The sequence below is a fragment of the Leucoraja erinacea genome, chromosome 10 (assembly GCF_028641065.1).
Source record: "Leucoraja erinacea ecotype New England chromosome 10, Leri_hhj_1, whole genome shotgun sequence".
Lineage (NCBI taxonomy): Eukaryota > Metazoa > Chordata > Chondrichthyes > Rajiformes > Rajidae > Leucoraja > Leucoraja erinaceus.
Window position 1 is genome coordinate 34,846,929 of NC_073386.1, and position 25,540 is coordinate 34,872,468.

Below are 25,540 nucleotides of genomic sequence, written 5' to 3' on the forward strand. Positions count from 1 at the left end.
CGATTTTTGAGCATCTGCAGTTCCTTCTTGAACATCTTGTACCTGGCTTCTGGAGAAGGTCCTCGACAATCTTTTGTTGCCATTCTGATATGATAAATTGTACAGCTCGTATTTATTGGAAATGCATACATCAGCCTCCTTACTGATCACCTAGGTTCTAGTTTAATGCAAAAAGATGAGGGCACAGCATCAACTGTCCGGGTTGTTGTGATGCAATTGCTATTGTGCTAATGAGGCAAATAGTGATAATTTTGACTCCAGGTCTACCCAAATTCTGCTCTAACACCATGTACAAGTTTACAGATGAAACCACTGGTGGGCTAGATTTCAAACAACGGTGAGATGGAGTATAGGAAGGAGATAAGGAACCTCGTATGATGGTGTCAAGGCAGCACCTCTCTCTCAATATCAGCAAAATGAAGAGACCAGTTAGTGATTATTGGAAATGGGTGATATGCTCCAGTCAGCATCAATGGTGCTGAAATAGAGATGTCTGAGAGCTTCAAGTTCCCAGGCAGAAATGTCACCAACAATTTGTCCTGGTTCGAACACACTGACACCACATTTGCCTGGATAGCATGAAAATTAATGTTTTTCATTGTATCTCGGTACACGTGACAATAATAAACCAATGTCAATAGTGTAAAATAGATATTAATCAATTCAGTTACCTTATATGCAATATTTCTGATTTTCTTTTAAACCCTTCCATTGTAACAGACTAGATATTTCCTGAAAATAACTCCACTGGTTGTTGATATATAAATCAACTAATTCACAGAATTCACCAACACTTGGTGACACCATTCAGTGCATTTCTACTTACATTTCTGCAATTGGTATGCTAAGGCACGATCTTGATCAGCTGGCTTATTGGGCTGAGGAATGGCTAATGGAATTCAATGCAGATAAATGTGAGGTGTTGCATTTTGGGAAGTCAAAGCAGGACAGGACATTCACAGTGAAGGTCACTTCACAAACACAGGTTCTGGGAAATGTTTAGAGCAGAGGGATCTTGGAGTACAAGTACATAATTCCCTGAAAGTGGCGTCACTGGTAGATAGGGTAGTGAATAAGACTTTTGGCACGTCGACCTTCATCATTCGGCACATGGAGGAAAACAGCAATGTCGTGAGCTGACTGAGGTCTAACTTCCCGTCCCTTAGCGGGTTCTCAGTGTGCAGCGAATAGCTATGAAAGGCGCCCCAGGGCACAAAGACTGAGCGGTACAGCCAGGTCTCGGGTCAATGTGTCTGGATCGAGGAGTTGTCTGACTGGACTGCACCAGGTTCTGGAGAACTGGACAGTGGCCAATGTTGTTCCTTTGTTTACGAAGGAAAGTAGGGAGAATTCAGGGAACGTTAAGCTGGAGAGCCTCATATCAGTGGAAGGGAAACTATTGGAGAGAATTTTTCAGGGTGGGATTTATTCCCTTTTGGAAGAGAATGGGCTGATTAGGGATAGGCAGCATGGCTTTGTACACACAGGTCGTGCCTCAATAAATTGACTGAGTTTTTTGAGGAGGTGATGAAGGAGATTGATGAAGGTAGGGTGGTGGATGTTGTACATGGATTTTAGTAAGGCTTTTGATAAGGTCCCTCATGGCAAGCTGATCCAGAAGATGAAGATGTTTGAGATGGAGCAGCTGGGCTTGTTCACTTTGGAGTTTAGAAGGATGAGAGGGTATCTCATTGAAACATAGAAGATTGTTAAGGGGTTTGGACACGCTAGGGGCAGGAAACATGTTCCCGATATTGGGGGAGTCCAGAACCAGGGGCCACAGTTTAAGAATAAGGAGTAAGCCATTTAGAATGGAGACGAGGAAACATTTTTTCTCACAGAGAGTGGTGAGTCTGTGGAATTCTTTGCCTTCGAGGGTGGTGGAGGCAGGTTCTCTGCATGCTTTCAAGAGAGCTAGATAGGGCTCTTAAAAATAGCGGAGTCAGGGGATACAGGGAGAAGGCAGGAACGGGGTACTGATTGTGGATGATCAGCCATGATCACATTGAATGGCGGTGCTGGCTCGAAGGGCCGAATGGCCTACTCCTGCACCGATTGTCTATTGTCTATTTCACAATGAGTTGGTCGTATGGATTTAGAACTTGCTTATTCATATGAGACAGAGGGCTGTGGTGGAAGGTAGATATTCTGGCTGGAGGTCTGTGACTAGTGGAGTTCTGCAGGGATCCATGCTGGGACCTCTGCAGTTTGTGAGATATATAAATGACCTTGATGTAAATATAGATGGGTGTGTGAGTAAGTTTGCTGACAACCCCAAAATTGGTGGAGTTGCGGTCAATGAGGAATGCTGCTAAAAGATAAAGCGGGATATAGACCAGCTGCAGAAATGGGTGGAGAAATGGCAGATGGTGTTTAACCCAAGCAAGTGTGAGGTATTGTGTCCAAGTGCCCAAACCTGCACTTTGGGAGGTTGATGTAAGGGGAGAGTATGCAGATAATGGCAAGACCCTTAACAGCATTAATTTGCAGAGGGATCATTGAATCATAGCTCATTGAAGGCGGTAGCACATGTAGATGGAGCAGTAAAGGAGACATATGTTATGCTTGTCTTTATTGCTTGGGCTATTGATTATGTCAGGAATTCATGATGTAGCTTTATCAGACTTGGTTGGGCTGCATTTGGAATATTGTGAACAGTTCTGGACGTCCAATTAAGAGAGGGTTGTGGAGGCTTTGGAAAGGGTGCAGAGGAGGTTTATCACAATGCTGCCTGGTTTAGAGGTTTTCAGCTACGGAGAACTTGGATGGACTTGGATTGTTTTCACTGGAACCACAGAGGTAGAGGGGCAACATAGTAGAAGTATTTAAAATTATGAAAAGCATGGATAAGGTAGAGAGTTAGAACCTTTTTCCCAGGGGAGTAAATGTCCAACACTAGAGGGCATAGCTATACAGTGAGAGGGGGAAATTTTAATACAGATGTGCCAGGTACTTTTTTAAATTCCAAGTGGTGGGTGCCTGCAACATATAGCCAGGGGTGGCAGATACAATAGGCTATTTGGAGCGGCACAGCGGTTGAGTTGCTGCTTTACAGCGCCAGAGACCTGGGTTCGATCTTGACTATGGGTGCTTTCTGTATGAAGTTTGTACGTTCTCCCTGAGACCGCATGGGTTTTCTCCGGGTGCCCTGGTTTCTTCCAACACTCTAAAGACGTACAGATGTGTAGGTTAATTGGCTTCTGTAAATTGTAAATTGTACCTAGCGTGTAGGATTGTGCTAGTGTATGGGGTGATTGCCGGTTGGCATGGGCTCGGATGGCCGAAGAGCCTGTTTCCACGCTTTTTCTCTGAAGTCTAAAGATAGTCACATGGAAGTGCAGGGAATAGAGGGATATCGAGCACGTATTGGCACATGAGATCCGTTTAACTTGGCATCATGTTCGGGCTTAAGGGCTCGTTCCTGTGCTGCATTGTTCTATGTTCCATGTTCAGTTTACAGACACCTGCCGATGGCATGGGTCACAGAACCCAGAGTTCGCCCATTGCTACAACAGGACCTGCATTTCACAGACTGCAAGGCATCAGATTGTAACTCCATCTACAGTATGTAGGATGTGTTGCAGGCATGGAATCCTAAAACTACCACTGGATGGATTCATTCTACCTTCCATGCTTCTTAATCTCAAGGTACCAATGCTTCAGCAGGGCAGTTACTGTCTGCAAGAGATAACATTTGAACCTTTTTATCATTGGTGCAGAGTGTGATGACAGAATGTGTAAGGTAGTGCAGATGGCAGAACAGAAATACTGCTGGTCATCATTTAAATTACAAATAAATGTGATAAATGCAGGAGTTTAATCTGACAAACCATATGTCCAGGTATCCACTCACCTGATACTTTAACATATCCACGTTGTAATAAGTAGCCTGTGGTTTTTGCTCAGCTACCTTTTTTAAATGAGTCATAAGATTCGGCATGTTTACCCAGAATTCTTTTGTTTTGGCATCAGGTTGAGAAGTGTTGCTGGACAAGAGAAAGAAAAATAATAGTTTGCCAGCAAAATTATAGAAGAAAGAAATGGAAACTATTAGGGGCGCAGCCATGATGAAGCATTGTATAAATTACGTTGCAGTTCATGGTTTGCCCATGTCTCCTAATGTTATGCAACTTAATGTGCACAACTGTTTAAAAGGCCCTGACATTTTCACACAGTTTTATTTGGCAAACAATTTGTGGCTACCGTCTCATTTTTAGGGATTAGCGTTTACAATCAAGATAGCTTTAAATATCCCCAATATTCCGGTGGGCGGCGCGACTCACGTCGCAGCGGCCTCTGCAGTCCGTCTGTCTTTTTGTTATTTTTTGTCCCGTTTGAATGTAGTTTTTATTTTTTTTTTTGTGTATGTATGTGTGTGTGTGTGGTGGGGGGGGGCGGGTGGTGGGGGGGGAAACTTTTAAAATTTTTCCCCTGCATGGAGAACCCGACCTTTCCCTGTCGGGTCTTCGTTGTCATTGGGGCTGCACTGTGGAGCGGCCTCCAGCAGGAACGTCCTGGGGCTCCAGTCACGGAGCTGCGGACCTACTCACCATCACGGAGCTGGCCGAGTCCGGAGCGGGAGGAGCGGTGGTGGCGAGCTGCTGCGACCCGACCCCGGGGATTCGGAGGCTCCAACCGCAGGTCTGGTGGACGGTGACACCGGGAGCCCGTGGGTCCCTGCTGGGAGACCGCTTTTCGGGGCTTCCGCAACAGTGACTTCTCCCGCCCGAGTAGCGGGGTCGAGGATGACCTGGAGCAGGGCCTTACATCATTGCCCGGCGTGGCTTCAACGGCTGCGGGACTTTGCTAGCGCCCGCCCGGGGCTCCAACAACAAGACCCGGAGCGCGGCCTTGCATCACCCGGCGCAGCGTTAATGGCCGCGGGACAATTGTTATCGCCCGCCGGGGGCTCTGACTTTGACTCTGATATCGGGGGGAGAGGGAAGTGCAGGGGAGAGATACGTTTTTTTTGCCTTCCATCACAGCGAGGTGGAGATGCGCTGTGATGGATGTCTGTGTAAATTGTGTTGTGTCTTGGGTCTTTTTTTTCTTGTATGTATGACTGCAGAAACAACATTTCACTTGAGCCTCTATGAGGTTCAAGTGACAAATAAATTGTATTGTATTGTATTGTATTGTACTATGATAATTCCTATTTCCACAAATCTGGGCAATGGACGGCATCTTACTTCTGTCTTCATTCAATATTCATGCAAATGCAATTGCTTTTGTCTATTGTCTATTGCTTGCAGAAGGTCTCTAGCTGTGATCAGGAATTGAGATCAGTGGCTGACTGAATCAGAAATAATTTGTGGTGTTTTTTTTGATGATACAAGGGCAGCCACAGTGGCGCAGAGGTAGTGTTGCTGCCTTACAGCGCATTCAGTGCCAAGGCCCGGGTTCGATCCCAACTACGGGTGCTGTCTATGCAGCGTTTGTACGTTCTCCCCGTGACGGCGTGGATTTTCTCCGAGATGTTCAGTTTCCTCCCACACTCCAAAGACGTACAGATTTGTAGGTTAATTGGCTTGGTGTATGTGTAAAATTTTCCCTAGTGTGTGTAGGATAGTGTTACTGTGCGGGGATCGCTGGTGGGTGCGGACTCAGTGGGACGAAGGGCCTGTTTCCGCGATGTATCTCTAAACTAAACTAAACAAAGTCACAGGGAAGACTGATCTTCTTGATGCTGGTCAAACCATCGATCAATTGAAGGGATCTCATAGATCATTTGTACAAATAGTTTCAATGTACTAATGTACACAAATCAGTTGCTTTCTGATCTGGATAGAAAATAGGGTTGTACTGAAATTACCTGCAGAGAAGCTGGGGATTCGGCAAGATATGCTCCAATCTGCTGCAGTTTGTTATGCAGAAAGTGAGAACTGCGGGGCACTGGTTATTGGCAAAATGCCTTGTGATACCAGCTGGAAATGACAGAACCATTTCTCCTGTTATCTTCACAATACACCTGTTAATTAAAACACAAGACTCGATGTCAAAATGAAGCAAAAAATAAAACAGTTGTGCAAAAAATATCCATTAACAGGATCGAGATAGAGAACATGATTGAAAGATCCAATGACTAAAAATAGCTGCAAACACGAGAGACAATCTTGAGTCGTGGAATAAAACAACGCTTTTGACTCATTGATAATTCGTTAGATAATGTTATAAGCAGTTTACTAAAATTGAATCAATGCTTCAGAACAGAAGACCATTCAGCACAACAAACCAACGGCTGAACACTAACATGAACAACGTGCACACCAGTCAGCTGTTTTTTGCAGGAAAACTAAGCACTAGAAGCATGGATAGGGTAGACAGTGCATAGTGACCTACAAGGCTCTTGTTAATGCAATACCTTAGCTTTAAAATCCTTATTCATTGTGTTTGAGGGGTGGAAGATTGCAACCTTCACGTGGTCCGCCCTGTTTCAATGAATGCAATCAACCCGGCATGCACAATCAAATAAGATCAAATAGAACAAAGGAAGACAAAAATGCTGGAGAAACTCAGCGGGTGAGGCAGCATCTATGGAGCGAAGGAAATAGGCAACGTTTTGGGTCGAAACCCTTCTTCCGACTGATGTAAGGGTGGGGGGGTGGGGGAGTGGAGGAAGAAAGGAAGAGGTAGAGCTACGAAGGGGAGGAGAAGGTAAGGACTACATGAAATTAGAGAAGTTAATGTTCATACCGCTGGGGTGCAAACTGCCCAAGCGAAATATGAGGTGCTGCTCCTCCAATTTACGGTGGCCATGGAGGAGGCCCAGGACTGAAAGGTCGGATTCAGAATGGGAGGAGGAGTTGAAGTGCTGAGCCACCGGGAGATCAGGTTGGTTATTGCGAACCGAGTGGAGGTGTTTGGCGAAGCGATCGCCAAGCCTGCGCTTGGTCTCACCGATGTAGAGCAGCTGACATCTAGCGCAGCGGATGCAATAGATGAGGATGGAGGAGGTTGAAATAGAGCAAGTTGTCCTACAACGTTAGGCTGTGCACGCCATATGCAAGAAGAAGAAGATTGTATTTAAATCCCTACATAGCCTTGTGGCCATTCATACCCTCCAGCCCTACAATCTTCCAAGATTATTCTTCCAATGTTGACACCTTATTCAGCCCTATAATCAATTGTGCTGTAATTGACGATTGTGGCTTTGGCTGCTAAGTTCCAAAACCAGTATTTTATCTTTGAACCTCCAGGCTTCTGTATCTTTTTTTGTCCTATATTTAATTTTTAGAGGCACTGTGTGGAAGCAAGCCCTTTGGCTCACCAAGTCCATGTCGATCACCCGTTCACACGTTGTATGTTATTCCACTGTTGCATGCTACACATGAGAGGCAATTTTGCAGAAGCCAATTAACCTACAAAACTGCAAGTCTTTAGGAGGGCACATCATCCGAGGACGTACACACCATTGAGGATAAATGGGGATCCTGTGGATAGGGTGAGCTGTTATAAATACCTGGAAGTCCACATCTCTGAGGATATGACATGGACATCACACGCTGCAGCACTGGTGAGTAAGGCAAGGCAGCGCCTTTACCACCTCAGGCAATTGGGGAAATTCAGAGTGTCTCTGAGGATCCTCCAGTGCTTCTAGAAACTCAGCGGCGGTGGAAAGCATCTTGTCCGGAAATATTACAATCTGGTTTGGGTATTGCTCTGCCCAGGACAAGAAGGCTCTGCAGAGAGTAGTGCGCTCGGCCGAACGCACTATGGGAACATCACTCGCTCCTCTGCAGGAACTATACATCAGGAGGTCCAACTCCAGAGCCAATAAAATCATGGGAGACCCCTTCCACCCCAGCAACGGACTGTTCCAGCTGCTACGTTCAGGCAAACGCCTCCGTTGCCATGCTGGAGAACGGGGAGGTTGAGAAGGAGTTTCTTCCCAGAGGCCATTAGGACTGTAAACTAATATCTCTCCAGGGACTAACTTTACTGGACCACTCTACTGCTTTTTTTTTTAATTGCTGTTTTTTTCCCTTTTTCCTTCCGCCCACAATATTTAATATGTAAAAGAATATGTGATTCTGTTCCATTCTGTTTGTAGTTTGTTTGGTTGTTTGTTTGTTTGTCTTTTTGCACAAAGCCCATGAGCATTGCCACTTTTCATTTCACTTTTCATCTCGTATGTGTATAAACTTGACTTGACTTGACTTGAAATATGGGAGGAAACCGGAGCACCCGAAGAAAACCACGCGGTCACAAGGAGAATGTATAAACTCTACACAGTCAGCACCTGTAGTCAGTACCTGACTGAGATGCAACGAGACCTGGGTGTCATGGTACACCAGTCATTGAAAGTAGGCATGCAGGTGCAGCAGGCAGTGAAGAAAGCGAATGGTATGTTAGCATTCATAGCAAAAGGATTTGAGTATAGGAGCAGGAAGGTTCTACTGCAGTTGTACAGGGTCTTGGTGAGACCACACCAGGAGTATTGCGTACAGTTTTGGTCTCCAAATCTGAGGAAGGACATTATTGCCATAGAGGGAGTGCAGAGAAGGTTCACCAGACTGATTCCTGGGATGTCAGGAATGTCTTATGAAGAAAGACTGGATAGACTCGGCTCGTTAGAATTTAGGAGATTGAGGGGGGATCTTATAGAACAAAATTCTTAAGGGGTTGGACAGGCTAGGTGCAGGAAGATTGTTCCCGATGTTGGGGAAGTCCAGGACAAGGGGTCACAGCTTAAGTATAGAGGGGAAATCCTTTAGGACCGATATGAGAAAAACATTTTTCACACAGAGAGTGGTGAATCTCTGGAACTCTCTGCCACAAAAGGTAGTTGAGGCCAGTTCATTGGCTATATTTACGAGGGAGTTAGATGTGGCCCTTGTGGCTAAAGGGATTTGGGGGTATGGAGAGAAGGCAAGTACGGGATACTGAGCTGGATGATCAGCCATGATCATATTGAATGGCGGTGCAGGCTCGAAGGGCCGAATGACCTACTCCTGCACCTATTTTCTATGTTTCTATGTCAGTGAACCCTACCCTGTCAAACATAAGTTTTGGGTTTGAGAACAATCTTCAAATATCCTTTACTACAGTTTGCTGGTGCACCTCGAGCAATGGTGAATTTCATCATTAATATCTCACTTTGGCAAGAGGTTGTTCAAGGGTGGGAAGTATAGTATTCAAAAATATTGTGCAATGAGGAATATTGGTAGAGGACCTTTCTTTTGTGGGCATTCAGTGTAAAGGAAGTCCTCTCGTGATTCATGAGAGGACTCACGATGACTCAAATGTGAGCAAACACAAGCATCTACAGCATACTGCTGTGGTCTCTTAGTTCTGGAGTATGCAATGTAGTCTGAACATTGTCCCCTTAGCTCTATAGATTAGTTGTATTCCAGCAGGAAGCCTTTGGTGAATGTGCAGCAATAGGATGGGAAATAACACATGTGTGGTAATAACACAACCTTGCTTAATACCGATCTGCATTGAAATTAGCTCTGTTGTGAATCTGTTGTTCGTTATCATTGCATGCATGCCATCTTAATGCAAACATAATCTGGGGATACATTTCTGTGGCAAGACAAATTTGTAAAATGTTACTCCACAGTCTTTCCCAGTTGGTTGGCTTTAATGGGGTCAAAGAAAAAAAGACCACGAGTTGTGGTTGGTAATGCTCGTTGCATTTCTCCAGGGGTCAATACATGGTGGAGATGATGCCCACTGTGCCTGAAGGTGGAAAGTATCCACTGTGATTCAGGATGTAGCTCTAAGGCACTGAGTGTCTTTCAACACCATCTCCTAATCCAGAATCTGGTCCATTGTGAAGATGAGATGTGCTCCCAATCGTTTACAAGCAGAGTTCAGCGATGAGTTACATGTCAAGAAATGCACACTCATCTAATTTCATACAGTTAGCATTGATAACATATTTTGTGATGACCGCCTTTTAATATTATTTAAAGCTAGTTAGATTTTGTGCATTATTTAATCACTTTTAGATATTCCCCACGCCGCTTCCTGACGTGCACCACCTCACTGGCCACTTGCAGCCCCGGCAACCCCTTGCTCGTACCACTTCCAGGCCAGAGCTACTTCTGCCACTGCCAGCTCACACTGCTTCTTTGGCCACCTCCAGCCCACAGCAGCCACCGTCACCACCGCCAACCATTGCCTGCACTCTGGCTGCCCACGGGCCCTGACCGTTGACTCCGCTGATCCTCACCTCTTCCCTGGCTGCCAGCTGGATTCCAGGCCTAGTTCTGGACCAAGTCTGAAGAAGGGTCTCGACCCGAAATATCACCCATCCATGTTGTCCAGAGATGCTCCCGAACCTGCTGAGTTATTCCTTTGTGTCCTTTTGTGTATTAACCAGCAACTGCAGTTATTTGTTTCTACTACGATACAATGATAATACCTTACTCAGTTATAGCAGACAATTGGCAATAATGGACATCATTCCAACATCTATCGTCCGTTATAACGAGGGTTTACTGTACAAGTACTAACATTTGGTGATTTTTATCCTCCTGCATGAAGAAACACTGAGACCTATTGGACAATGTTTATTATTGAATTGGCTACAATTAAATATTTGAGTACGCATCTTGCTTTTACATATTTGGTTGGTCAATGCTGTAACTCGTGGTCAATTACTGAACATTTATACCAATTAGTCTTGAGCATTTCACTCACTTGCTTGGATCCGCTCCTTTGAAATACGCATTGACAGTTTCTGTAAAGGCTGCAGCAACTGGAAGTGTATCCTGTGCACCCATGGTCAGGGGACTGGGGCCCCGGGAAGCACCTGCAATGGAAGCAAATGCATTGGTTTATTTTCAATTACAACCCATTTGCTTTATATGGTACAAATTTAAACAGAGTTACAGCAAAAGAGCAGCACACAAGTGAGATAGTTTGATGTAGCTGTAATCATGCGGGTGGTTTAAAAAATAGGGGAGAACATAAAATTAGTGAAGTTATTTGAAAAAGAGAGTGAATCATTCCTTTGAATACTCCTTCTGTAAAACCTTAAGAATCTGAGGATGTAAACATATTGTTTTAATATCCGCATATCAACTGCCTTGCAAACAGTAAAATAAAACTGGTGTAAATTGAAATTATGTTGCCAAAATCAATTTTCATTTACTTTTTATCCAACTAGGGATTTGGATGGGGAAATAACAGAACTTCAGTCATTCTGAACAAACCCTTTGATGATGTCATTGAATAAGGTAGTTTCATTTAAAAAATGAACCTTTACTTTCTTGCCTCACTCTCATAAAGTCATTGATTTACGGTGGGTAATGTTTGAACTGTGCGGCTATAACTGTTACCTCGAACGGCATTGGTAACTCCAGATCTGTGAGGCTACACACAACACATTTCAATCTGTCTTCATCCATTTTCATACTAGCATTTACTTCCTACTAGGGTTTCTGGAATTCCAAATGGACTAAGAAGCCATGTTCAATATTGCCCTGAGATAGAACAAAATGCTGGAGTAACTCAGCGGGACTGAAGTCTGAAGAATCGTCTCGATCCGAAACGTCACCCATTCCTTCTATCCTGAGATGCTGCTGCCTGTCCATCGAGTCACTCCAGCATTTTTTGTCTATCTTCGGTGTAAACCAGCATTTGCAGTTCCTTCCAAAATATTTATCTTCCGTAATTCAAAGACCACTGTAGGCAAAAGCGGCCCCCTTAATTGAATATAAAATATGGACCAGTACAGCACAAGTACAGGACCTTAGGCCCACAATGTCTGTGTCAAACATGATGCCAAGGCCATTAATTATCTAACTGTACATTACCCATATCCCTCCATTCCCTGCCTATCCATATGCTTATCCAAAAGTCTTTTAAATGCCACAAACGTATCTACTTCAATCACTACCCCTGGCAGCGTGTTCCAGGCATTCACCATCTGTGTCCAAAACCTGCCATGCACATCTCCTTTAAACTTTGCCCCTCTCACCTTAATGGTCTAGTAACTATAAATTAAACAAAATTATAAATTAAACAAAACTTTGCTCTGTGCTGTGTAAATTGAGCAACTAGACTCTGCTTGATCAATTTATACATAACAGCACAGACCAAAGTTTTGTTTAATTTATAATCTCAGAAACACATCATGCAACTCCAATAAGCATTGTGTTATGTTTAGTTTAGTTTAGTTTAGAGATAGAGCGTGAAAACAGGCCCTTGGGCCCCTCAAGTCTGTGCCGACCAATGATCAGCCGAATACTAATTCTATCCTACACACTAGGGAAATATTTCAGAAGCCAATTTATCTGTAAACATGCACATCCTTTGAATGTAAGGGAAAACCAGAGTGCCTGGAGGAAACCTATGCGGTCACAGGGAGAACATACAAACTCCGTACAGACTGCACCCATAGTCAGAATTGAACCCAGGTCTCTGAAGCTGTAAGGCAGCAAATCTACTGCTATGCCACCCACAGTGGTGGAAAGGTAAGGTAAGGTAAGGTGGTGTAGAGTGAGGGGGGAGGGGGGGGGGGAGAGTTGGATGAGAGAGTTGCAGAGTGGGGGGAATTGGTAGGGAGAGGGAAGTCAAGTGGAAAATTTACAACCCCTCATACTTCTAAGTTGACTGAAATATTATCTGAAAATAGGTGTAATTTCTTAATTTCAATGTCTTTATTTCAGTGGAATTATAACCTTTCCAGACATTTTTAACATCCTGGAGAAATCTTATACCCAATAACTCCATCTTAAAACTGTGCATTTACTTGTTTTGGGTAAGGATTTGGGTGTGAAAATCCCTACGGTTGAATACTTACTAATGATCAACTGTAAACGTGCATGTGTTCAAAAAATACCCCAGACTTCGGCTCACAAAGTCCACGCTGACCGATTATCACACATTAAGATAGACATAAAATGCCAGAGTAACTTGGCGGGACAGACAGCATCTCTGGAGAGAAGGAATGGGTGACATTTTGGGTCGAGATGCTTCCAGAGATGTTGCCTGTCCTGCTGAGCTACTCCAGCTTTTTCTGTCTATCTTCGGTTTTAAATCAGCATCTGCAGTTCCTTCCTTTACAGATCACGCATTATGGTTCATTTTCCATAGATTCTATTGACATCTGAATACTATGGAGCTGTAAGTACATAAACCATAAATGCAAATTATTTTATAATCAGATTTTACTAAACAGGTGTGACACAGTGGTAGAGTTGCTGCTTTACAACGGCAGAGATCTGGGTTCGATCCTGAATAGGGGTGCTGACTTTACAGTGTTTGTACATTCTGCCTGTGCATGCTGTCATCGGTACTGTGCATTCTGGAGTCTGTACATTCTCCCTGTTACCGAGTGGGTTTACTCCAGGTGCTCCGGTTTCCTCCCACATTCCAAAGACATGCAGGTTCATAGGTTTATTGGCTTCTGTAAATTATCTCGTGTGTGTGTGTGTGTGTGTGTGTGTGTGTGTGTGTGTGTGTGTGTGTGTGTGTGTGTGTGTGTGTGTGTGTGTGTGTGTGTGTGTGTGTGTGTGTGTGTGTGTGTGTGTGTGTGTGTGTGTGTGAGAAATAGCGTACGGGTGATTGTTGGTCGCGCGGATTCAGTGGGCTGAAGGGCCTGTTTCTAGGCTGTATCTCTAAAACTAAAATTAAACACTAACACTGAAAGGAGTCAAAATACTGAACTTCATATTCTTGAGTTGGCTTCCGAGAGTATTAAATTATAAATAATTGAAATTGTGCTTATTTCATTAATTTATTTTATGATATATATTCTCAAGTTAAGAATTTTATAATCTTATCAAGCAAATTCTATTTGCAGGAATATTCAGTAAATTAATTAATTAATCACATTTCTTTCCATGATAACCTTTGTTGTTCCTCCATTAATCAAACATAAAATATAGCAGGAAAGGTCATAATGCTGTATGTATTGATCAGGCATATACATTAACTTACTTTGCTGTAGTGAAAGCAACTTTGACTATTGGAGCGGATACTTTGAGCAAAATGAAACGTATTAGGAGCTCTGCTGATGGATTACCAGTGTAATACTGAATAACAACAATCACAACAGGTAATCTTTGCCATGTGCTGACTTGCCTCTTCTCAAACTTCAGAACATCAGAGCTAAGTTTTTAAATGATCACAGTGGTGCAGCTGGTCGAGCTGCTGTGTTTCAGCACCAAAGATCTGAGTTCAAGCCTGAGATCAGATGCTGTCTGGGTGGAATTTCAACATTCTCCCTGTGACCACATGGGTTTCCTCCAAGCGCTCCGGTTTTCACCCACATCTGAAAGATGTGCGTGTTTGTAGATTAATTGGCCTCCATAAATTGCCCCAAGTGTGTAGGGAGTGGATCAGAAAGTGGGATAACATAGAACTTGTACATCTAAGTAATCGATGGTCAGTGAGGACTCAGTGGGCTGAAGGATCAGTTTCCATGCTGTAACTCTAAAACTAAAGTGTTTGTGATTCATTTTCCTGATCATCTTCCACAGGCAAGAGAGAGTGTGGCTCACCTGGGATATACCCAGAGATCATACTGTGTACCAGCTGGCAGAATGTAGGGTTTACTGACAATGCTGGATACCTAGAAGAGGAACTGATGGCAGAATTACCATTGGCTTCTAAAAACCTGACAGGCCGGCAGGAAGCAAGATAAAATAAAACACAGCAGATCTTGGAACTTTCTTGAATAAATTTCCATTGTTTGAAATTATGATTAGAGTGGGTTTTAATGCCTACTCTGAAACACTCTCCAATACACCCAACCAATTTTGTGAGAACTGTCTGTTATACAGTCATGCAGCACAAAACAGGCCCTTCGGCCCAACTCATCCATGCTTACCAAAATGCCCCTAGGCTAGTCCATTTGCCCAAGTTTGACCCATATCCCTCGAAACCTTTCCTGTCCACAGACCTGTCCAAGTGTCGTCCACAGACCTGTCCAACTATACCGTTATAGTTCCTGCCTCAATTACCACCTCTGGCAGTTGCCCCTCAGGTTCCTATTAAACCTTGCCCCTCACAACTTAAACCTATGTTGTGCACATTAGAAAATCATGGGTGAGCCTATAGCTTAATATCCATCACGATCACACTTGTAATTTCCGAACACTTCTTAGTTTAGAGATACAGCGCAGAAACAGGCCCTTGGGTCCACCGAGTCTGCACACTAACACAAGCCTACGCACACTAGGGACAATTTACACTTATACCAAGTATACAAACCCAAGTCTTTGGAGAGAGGGAGGAAACTGAAGATCTTAGAGAAAAACCCATGTGGTCACGGAGAGAACGTACAAACTCCATACTGAGTGAACCCATAGTCGGGATCGAACCCTAGTCTCTGGCGCTGCAGGTGCTGTAAGGCAGCAAATCTACCGCTGCACCACAGTGCCACCCTTCTGTCGGTCAATGTTCTGGTTGGCAGCTCAGTTAAGAAATTGGCTTGTTAGGAAATGACATCATCACTGGGTTCAATCAGGTTAATTTGAATAATACAGTATTTAATAGCTTTTGATGAAAGGAGGGAAGGGAAAAAAATTGTACAGGCTGCCTCATTGATTTAATTATAGAATAGGAAAACTAGACTACCAATTCTAATACTGACATGTTTAACTGCAGAACAATGATATGCTTAATATTCATCACGATTTATTTGTTGAATATGAATAAGTATTTCACAGAAGAATATTAAAACTCTAAACATTCACTGCAATGCACAAACCAAAAAGTGATAATTAAGCTCTGTTAGTAGAACAAAAATGCTAAATAGTTTGTGAATGATACTTAGGAAAGGAACAGACAGGCAACTTCCCCAGAAAAGGAGGGAAGAAAAACCAGGAAAAGCAAAGTGACATAAATTGTACATTACTTACCATCAAAAGTCAAATAAAACTTTCCTCTATCAAACCATACCAAGGAGGGTTGATCATTCTCTGAATGGTTAGGAGATGAAGCGGGAGAGGAGGATTGAAGGCAAGGGAGAGAGAAGGACATAGTGTGAGTCACACAGAAAGTCCATCGCTCATAACATATGGGAAACCAGAGCGGGGATATCAAACCACTCAACCCATCACTGTGCAAAGAGGAGAGAATCTACAATGTTATTGAATTGACAAGGTTGTCTTTAAGTACTTTGTGAGCTTCTCAGCTCTACTCTCATCAGTTAACGGTCAAGTGGATTTGAGCCAGTACAGGCTTATTCATTTTGTTCATTTAGACAGCTACTAGAAACCTGTAATCTGCATAATGGGTTGGAAGAGTTGCAAGGAAACAATGGTTATGGCAGTAATTACTTTGTGAATGACTATTGTTGGAGTTTGCTTCGTCAATGAGAAATTGAACAGAATATCAGAAACTACCCAGACGTGCTGATGTAGGATTCCCAAAAGGTTAATTTACCAGTTGCTTCAGTAGTAAGGAAAGCAAATGCAATGTTCGCATTAAATTTCAAGAGGACTAGAATATAAAAACATGGCTGTAATGTTGAGGCTTTATAAGATACTGGTCAGACCGTACTTGGATTATTGTGAGCATTTTGGACCCCATATCTGAGGAAGGATGTGCTTGTATTGGAGAGGGTCTAAAGAAGGTTGACGAGAATAATGCCAGGAATGAGTGGGTTAACATATGATGAGCATTTGATGGCACTGGGCCTGTACTCGCTATAGTTTAGAAGGATGAGGGTGGACCTCATTGAAATTCATTACTGCATTTCACTTTTTATTGTAGATTATATTTATGGACAAATTGTTGAAATTATGTAATATATCTAGATTCTATTAGTTAAATCTCTTAAGAAACTGAAGGGTAATTCTGGAAAAACATGACTATGCCATGTACTGTACGTATAAGGCCAAGAATAAATAATACAAATTATTCTCTGTAGCTGAACTCCCTGGCCCATCAATCGCTATCAGCAAGGGTTCGGCAACAAAACATCCTCCATTATAATTCTTTACACCAGTACCCTGCAAAGCTCCATTCTCAGCCTCTCATTATATTCCTTATACAGGAAGCCAGATTCTGCTTTGGTGACATCTGCACTTATATGTTTGCAGATGACACCAAAGAAGAGGAAAGATTATTTATTAAATCCAGATTATTAAACCCAGATTATTTATTAAACCTGCACTTTCTCTTTAGCAGTAGATAGAAACATAGAAATATAGAAAATAGGTGCAGGAGTAGGTCATTCAGCCCTTTGAGCCAGCACCGTCATTCAATATGATCATGGCTGATCATCCAAAATCAGTACCTCGTTCCTGCTATCCCAATATCCCTTGATTCCGTTTGCCATAAGAGCTACTTTATGTCTAACTGCCTCTTGAATACAACCAGTGAATTGGCCTCCACTGACTTCTGTAACAGAGAATTCCACAGATTCATGACTCTCTGGGTGATAAAGTTTTTCCTCATCTCAGTCTTAAATGGCCTATCCCTTATTCTTAGACTGTGATCCCTGGTTCTGGACTCCCCCAACATCGGGAACATCCTGCATCTAGCCTGTCCAATTCCTTACGATTTTTATATGTTTCTATAAGATCCTCTCTCATCCTTCTAAATTCCAGTGAATGTAAGCCCAGTCGATCCATTCTTTACAGTAACACTATGTCCTGCATAATGTTTATTTTATCTTTGGCACGACATGATGCATGGTTTGATTGTTTTCATGTATAGTATGATTTGCTTGAATAACACACAAAACAATGTTTTTTCACGACATCTCCATGCACATGATAACACTAAAACAAATCCCTAACAAAATAATAATGACGTTGATAGTTTCCCATTATCATGAACGAAGACAAAATTATTGTTGCTGATACAGATTTGACCATCCAGTTTATGGCCATATGACCGTGAGTGGAATTCTAATTTTATAATGCTGATAAGCTAAAATTAGACATATTACAAACAGTTTGAAGAGCTTGAGCTAAATGTCAGTTGGTGAGGTCCATTTTCTGCTCTTTTCTCCATCCTTACTCTTGAATACAGGAAAAAAGCTTCTCACGTAACTCAACCATTAGGAAACTGATGGGATCAAGTGTAAATCTTGTTTCACAGTCCACTAACTTTAACAGATTAACATTGAGTTCTATTCCTCATCAGTTCATGGTCAAGTGAGTGAGAGGTAATTCTGTGATTTCGACATGAAATCGCTTGTTCAGTCATGACATTGACAGGGTTTGCTGCATTTACCATTATCTGAGGATTTTTTTTCAAAAGACCACATGAAAGCCGGACTCAAAATGGAAAATAAATTACACCTGTGCAGTTGAATTGAGAAAGCTGTATTCTGCCTTTAAATATATCAACAATGTCCTGGGTTTGATTATTTGAAACACTAAAGAATTCCATTTCTCAAGTCTCCATAATGCCATCATTTTCTCAGTACAGAATTAATTAAATATGGACTTTGACATGAATTTCTGTGCCTATTTTATCCTGTGAGTGGAGAGAGCATGAAAAGATAACAGAGAATTATCTCAAATTTACATTAATACAGAAGAGTACATTTTCAACTTGAAAGAATTGGACAGTGCAGAACAGAAAGGAGTCATAGAGTCATGCAGACTGGATATAGGCCCTTCAGCCCAACTTGCCCATGCCGACCAAGATGCGCCATCTATACTAGTCCCTCCTGCCTGCGTTTGGCTCACATCCCTCTAAACCTTTCCTATCCATGTACTAGTCCAAATGTCTTTCGAATGTTGCTCTAGTACCTGCATCAACTACCTCTTCTGGCAGCTCCTTTCATATACACACCACTCGTTCGGTGAAAAAGTTACCCCCAAGGTTCTTGATAAATCATTCTCTCTCAACTTAAACCTTGTTGTCTGGTTCTTGATTCCCCAACTCTGGGGAAAAGACTGTACATCTATTTTATCTATTCCCCTCATGATCTTCTACACCTCAATAAGATCACCCCTCATCCTCCTGCTCGCCAACAAAAAAAGTCCCATCATTCCCGATCTCTCATTATAGCTCAGGCAAGGCAATATCCTCATAAATCTTCTTAGTTTAGTTTAGTTTAGTTTAGGGATGCAGCATGAAAACAGGCCCTTCAGCCCACTGATATCACACTGACCATATATCACCTGTTCACACTAATTTAATGCTCTCTCACTCTCATCCACTTCCTACACATTCGGGCAATTTACAGAGGGTCAATTAATCTAGAAATCCGCACGTCTTTGGGATGTGGGAGGAAACCAAAGGATAAAACCCAGACGGTGAGAGGGAGAATATGAGAACTCCACCCAAACAGCACCCGAGGTCAGGATCGAACCCGTGTTCCTGGCACTTTGAGGCAGCAACTCTATCAGCTGCACTGAACACAATACAGAACACAATACTCCAAACGCAGCCCCACCAATATCCTTTACATCTGTAACATAACTTTCCAACTTCATTACTCATAATCCTGTCCGATGAAGAACAACGTGGCAAACGCCTTCTTAACCACCTATCTCCCTGGCGCCATTTTCAAGCAATTATCTACCTGCACTCCTAGATCCCTCTGCTCTACAACACTTCCCAGATCTTTACCATTCACTGTGAAGGTCCTACCCTGGTTTGACTTCCCAACACCTCGCACCTATCTGTATTAAACTCCATGAACCGCCCCTCTGCTCACTTACCCAACTGATCAATATCCTGCTGTAATTTTGGATTACCCTCTTTGTCATCTACGATACATTCCATTTTAGTGTAAGTTGCAAACTTGGGATGATATTAGTGAAATATAATTAAGTAAAGGAGCAGACAAAGTGTTTCATGGTTTCAAGGTTTAATTTACTGTAAATCATGAATTTGCTCATTTTGGTCTCATCTTATAATAAGCAAAAATGAATACAGTGACCGCTGTTACTCCATTATTCACAGAAGGTGTGAGGTAGATATTTTGACCATTTTGCCCAGCTCATATTGGAAATAGGGGTAGGTGGGAATGGGATTGGGAATTGTGTTCAATTAATTCTGTGTTGACATGAAGCCGATCCTTGAATTCCACCTTTAACTCATGAAAGTCAGACTATCAGACTCATGAGAAAGGATTTGATAATGTTAACATAGTGTTCACTGATTAAGAGTGATAAAGACAGCACATGGATTTCTGCTGCTTCCTCCAACTTGCCTGTCTTCGAGGTGGCTGCATAAAAGGGTTAGAGATGCAGATTGGCAGCACAGTGGCACAGCAGTAGAGTTGCTGCCTTACGGCGCCAGAGATCTGTGTTCAATTCTGACTACTGGTATTATCTGGAGAGAGTTTGTACATTCTCCCTGTGACCGTATGGGTTTAATCTGGGTGCTCTGATTCCCTTCCACACTCCAAAGACGTATAGGTTTGTAGGCTAATTGGCTTCTGTTAATTGAAAAATGTCCCTTGTGCGTAGGATAGTGGTAGTGCATGGGGTTATCGGTGGTTGGCATGGACCCGGTGGGCAAAAGGGCCACTTTCCATGCTGTATCTCTAACGTCTAAATACTGCAGCCTCACAGCTGCATTCCTATTTGAGTCTTCAAAAAGATTTATTTTAGGATAATGCTTATCAAACTTGTAAATAAAGTTTTCTGAAAGTTAAGCTTTGATTGTAACCTCTGTTGTTCACTTTCCAAACTTTGAAAGTGCCCACTAGTCTAATACGTTCTACAGTTCTCCTCACCAATAAAACCGTGGATGTTACTAACTCTGATACTGTGGGACATGAAGGTGGACTGTGAGAATCTACGGAACAGCAGCAGAATATTTGTCATTTATCTACAGTTGCACAATATGACAGATCGGGCAATAAATCTGGTTTGCAAGAGGGAGTATAGGATTTGCAGTTGCAGCCAGACCTTCCTTGACACATCTGAACACCAGTGTCTGAGGAGGCTCAGGATATCACATTAGAGTGATTTTCTTGGTAACTACTAACTTCAATTGTTTGCTTGGAATCCTACTGAGACTCTGCTAAAGATATGTCACGTGTTTATCTTTATATAAATGCTGGATGTATAAGATGCTGGATCCGAACTCCCCCTCCCATTTCCACACTGACCTTTCTGTCCTGGGCCTCCTCCATTGTCAGAGTGAGGCCCAGCGCAAAGTGGAGGAACAGCACCTCATATTACCCTTTAATGCTCTACTGACATGGAATCAAATGTTAAGAATAGTACTTTACCGACGGTAGGCGTGGTGGCGGCGCTCAGCGAATTAGTTGAAGATATGGAGGAAGTGCTTTCCGCTCGAGCTAATGGTGCTGTTGGTGGAGGGCTAGAGGAATGGATTGGTGGGCTAAAAGACCTGGACTGCAAAACATGAAACAAAAGAAAGCCGATTAGAAATCAAATCAGGTAAACCACCATCATTTCACATTTCAAAATAAACAATTCACCATCCATTTTAGGAACTTCGCAATCTAGTTTGAAATTAGATTCGTTTTCTATTTTGCTTTCTATCCTGAAGGTGATAGTTTATAGCACACTGCAGCTCTGTGATGCTAGTTGCCTCCCAAGGTTTCATTGAGGGCATTTTTTCTTTGAGTCAAGGAAGAGGGAGATTGCATGACACTTAAGTAGGCATAAAAAAACAAATTCAATCTTTACCTAATATCATCTTTTTTAAGCAAGGAATCACTGGACACAACAACCAAAATGTTGACAGTATTTTCCTCCCTGAATTGACGAGCACGTGGGCAATTTTCTCTCCTATTCATAAGGTCTTAAGTGATAGGAGCAAAACTAGGCCATTCTGCCCATCAAGTCTACTCTGCCATTCAATCATGGCTGATCTATCTCTACCTCCTAACCCCATTCTCTTGCCTTCTCCCCGTAACCCCTGACACCTCTATTGCTGCCTGGGCTGAAATTGGGCAATCGGGCGCAGAGGAATATTTATGTACGGTCTTTAGCCTCGTAAAAGGTCTTGTGAGACTCTTCAAGAGCGCAACAAACATAAGTTGACACCTAAACATAGATGAACCTCTTAGAATGGGTAAGAGACATGTTGGTCACAAAGCTTGGTTCTGAGTAGTTAAAGAAAGTGAAACACCTAGGGAATGGAGAAATTAAAAGTGCAAATGGCCCAGAGTACATGACTGGAGAAGAAACAATTGCCACGGTGGGAAAAGATTGCAATGATGGAGGATGAGGCCATGGAGGTCCCAAGTCACGAACCACAAAATCAGTGCCATGGTGTTTTACAAAAGTCACTTAAAAATGTCGGGATTTGAGACACTTAGTGTCTCAATAAAGTGTAGAAATAAAATGGTTCATTTTTAATGCAGAATAAAATGTATTCAATGCTCCATTTTATTTGTGATATCCATCTCGTTCCAGATTCCTAATATGATGAAGTATTCCTGGACTCATGTGGTCATTCAGCCTTGCCTCATATTCAGTTGTATTGTTCAATGAAACAGCCAATATGATTGTGACAGATGTGATAGTGCCTGATCCACACCATCATCCAAGAGGAATTTTTCCTGACAGTTTACATAATCATGATTTGAACTCAGAGGGTAGGAAATAGTTTTTTGGGTCACAAATATATTGTTTTTTGTTATTTTAAGTGAGTCTTTTAAGTTGTAATTAGAAAACACAAAATAAAGCACAGGTAGTTCTGCTATAACACATGTATCCACATTGCAAATTGTCTATAACACAATCAATGAATTAGGGACTACTATTTGTATTGTGCAAATTGTTTATATCATAATTTTGATCGTGAACTAGAGAACCACTTAAAAGTTACTTTGGAAATTAGCAAGTAGAAAAAATGCAGTCTTGGATTTAAACAGTATAGGTAACAAAAAAAATTGTTTGCACACAACCTCCCTGCAGTAAACAGTTGCTACTTTCACTGGAGGACACCATGGAAATTGACATGCGATTGCTTGTGCTATTATACTATATTATATATAAATCATACTATATTAAACAGTGCTGCATACAGCTTTAGTATTTTTGGGTTACAGTAACATAAATTAACTTACAGCTATTAAAAATACGTTTAGTTTTGAAAATCGTGTAAGGAATATGTAACTTTGTCATTGTGAGTCTGAAACTCTCTAGCGCCATTGATTAATGGTCTTTAGTATGTGATTTTCTAAAACTTAGTAAATTGCCAATTGTGAGTGAATGTGAGCAATTCGACATAGTTTATGAAAAGCTATTTCTGTTTGGACACGCGTGATTTCAGAGACTGACCTCATCTAAGCTTAACTGGCAATTATGCCAAAGATAAACTTGCATGCACAATCTCAATGCAGAGATGACAGCTCGATTGGAGTTTTGTTCACGTTCTTGTGTGAAATTGATAATCCAACCTTTCTTGTTGAATGTTAAACAAGTTCCTAGTTTTGACAGCATTATTGTCCAGGCCTCGGGACTCCATAGGTCTGACTTTGACAGGGACTAAACAGTTTAGTTCAGAGATACAGTGTGGAAACAGGCCCTTCAGCCCACGAGTCCGCACCAACCAACGATCCCGGCTCATTAACACTATCATAGACACACTATGGACAATTTACAATTACACCAAGCCAATTAGCCCACAAACCTGTATGTCTTTGGAGTGTGGGAGAAAACGTACAAACTCCGTACAGGCAGTACCCATAGTCTGGATCGAGCGCAGGCCTCTGGCGCTGTAAGGCAGCAACTCTACTGCTGCGCCACCGTGCCGCCCTAGATGAAGCAACTATGCTTCTCTCTGTGGTTTCCTCGATGTGATACATTTCAGTAATATTCCAATTGCAATGAATACCAGTGACACTTCAGCACATACCATATCACTTACTCCAGGCTTTCCAGGAGGCAGTTTAGGCCGTGATGGTGGGCGAGGTGGTGGAGGGGGAGGAGTGTTACAGGTTATGCCTGATGGTGTTGCTGGACGAGCAGGAGATGAAGAACCTAAAAATAAGGAGACATTGTTTGAAAATTTTACAAATTTCAGGGGGTTAAAATCAGAACAAGGAACTACGAATCAAAGGAGAAGGTGCATGGAATATGGTCAACACAGGACAGAGGACATGTATAGGAAGGCAGAGTCCAGACTATAGATGTGGTGACCCAAGGAGTCCTGATTGGATTATAGAATGAGTGATTGTATAATGGCAATTAGGAACTCTTACTCCTCCCATCCCACAAGAATTCCAAGGAACTCTTCTTGGCCTCTTCTTGGCCACTTAGAAACTTCCTGCTTAGTTTGACAGCGGATATTGGTCCAAAGTCTAGAACCTGACATTGTGAGCTGAATCTCATCAATGTAAAACAAGTCCCCAATTGCCCATCTGACTCTGGGAGTCTGACTCTGCCTGAATAGGTTAGACTGCGGTGACTCGGACACATCTCTCATATCAATAGTCATAAACTCAGACTCCTCTCCCAATGAGAGATAAACAGAGTATTGGCAGACTGTGGACTGCATCACCATCAATCCCATTGTCCACACTTGTAACTGGGGCACAGAGGGAGTTACAGGTGACATTATAAAACAAATGGCACTGAATCAGATGAATTTGCTGTATGATTGTGCCTGTTATTTTTTCTCAAGCTGCCCAGTGGAAGCGGGAGCTATATAATAGGCAGTTAACTCAATGTAATCTTGATTTATGTCCTGGGTTAAAATTGCCACATTATCATTCTGGGAGGATTCACTGGATAGCAAATAGACTCGTGTCTGAGACTTCCACTCTCAGTTAAAGGAAACCATAATCAATTGTACAATAACTCAAACAGCTAACTCAACCCAAATAAATTTACTGGTCATTTTATCATCCATGGTTCATAACTTTTCACTAAGGGATCCATCATTTTTTTCCCCCTTCCCTTCAGCATTGTATAAAGAAGGCTGATAGTATTGGATTAATACAAACAAATATAGGCAAATGGAAGCAGCAACATTGGGACGAAAAGCATTATAGCCATAACTCTTGTTATGGTTATAAACTAATGATAACAATGTGCACTCAGCTGAATACATAAGTGATCTAACTACACAATAGGAAAGATCTGCAAGAGATGGTGGAAATTGGCTGACAGGGAGTTGAATTGGAGTGACAAAACAATAACATTGTCAGCACGGCTCATGTTTCATTGAAGAATTCACAGTCATTTCACGGTGAAGTATTTGCGCTTAAAAATCTTCGCTGCTCTCTCAGATTGACAGTATTGCTAATGCTTTGACTATGGTACCCAGCTTTCGTTGCTGGTATATTTCAGTTGTACACCAAGCGTTTAAGGAAGTTCAGCTGTACTCTGATTCTTATGTTCTACTTATATTGATGGTGATCCAATAAGTAAAGATTGCAGAGCAGATAGATCTAGGAATGTAGATAGATAGTTACTTGAAAGTGGTGTCACAGGTAGATAGGATGGTCAAGAAGGCTTTCAGCACATTAGCCTTCACCAGGCAAGGTATTGAGCATAGACGCCGATGTGATATGTTACAGTTGTACAAGACGTTGGTAAGGCCATATATGGAGTATTGTGTTCAGTATTGTTCACCCTGCTATGGGAAAGATATTGTTAAGATGGATAGGATGCAGAGTAGATTTACCGGGATGTCAACAAGACTTGAGGGCATGAGCTATGGGGAGAGGTTGGGCAGGCTA

General features: G+C 42.3%; 1 protein-coding gene across 6 annotated transcripts in view; it reads right to left on the reverse strand.

Annotated features, from left to right (window-relative positions):
- sgip1a (SH3GL interacting endocytic adaptor 1a) overlaps positions 1 to 25,540 on the reverse strand; it is a 100,383-nt gene that overhangs the window by 9,906 nt on the left and 64,937 nt on the right. For 3 of the 6 annotated variants that reach the window (XM_055641947.1, XM_055641950.1, XM_055641946.1), the window contains 6 exons: positions 23,713 to 23,837; positions 21,110 to 21,236; positions 15,819 to 15,878; positions 10,648 to 10,759; positions 5,813 to 5,968; positions 3,854 to 3,986 (listed from right to left, as the gene is read on the reverse strand). In XM_055641947.1, the coding sequence (XP_055497922.1) occupies positions 3,854 to 3,986; positions 5,813 to 5,968; positions 10,648 to 10,759; positions 15,819 to 15,878; positions 21,110 to 21,236; positions 23,713 to 23,837 (713 nt within the window). The remainder of the gene's footprint in view (positions 1 to 3,853; positions 3,987 to 5,812; positions 5,969 to 10,647; positions 10,760 to 15,818; positions 15,879 to 21,109; positions 21,237 to 23,712; positions 23,838 to 25,540) is intronic. The other 3 variants (XM_055641951.1, XM_055641949.1, XM_055641948.1) reach the window with 2 other exon arrangements.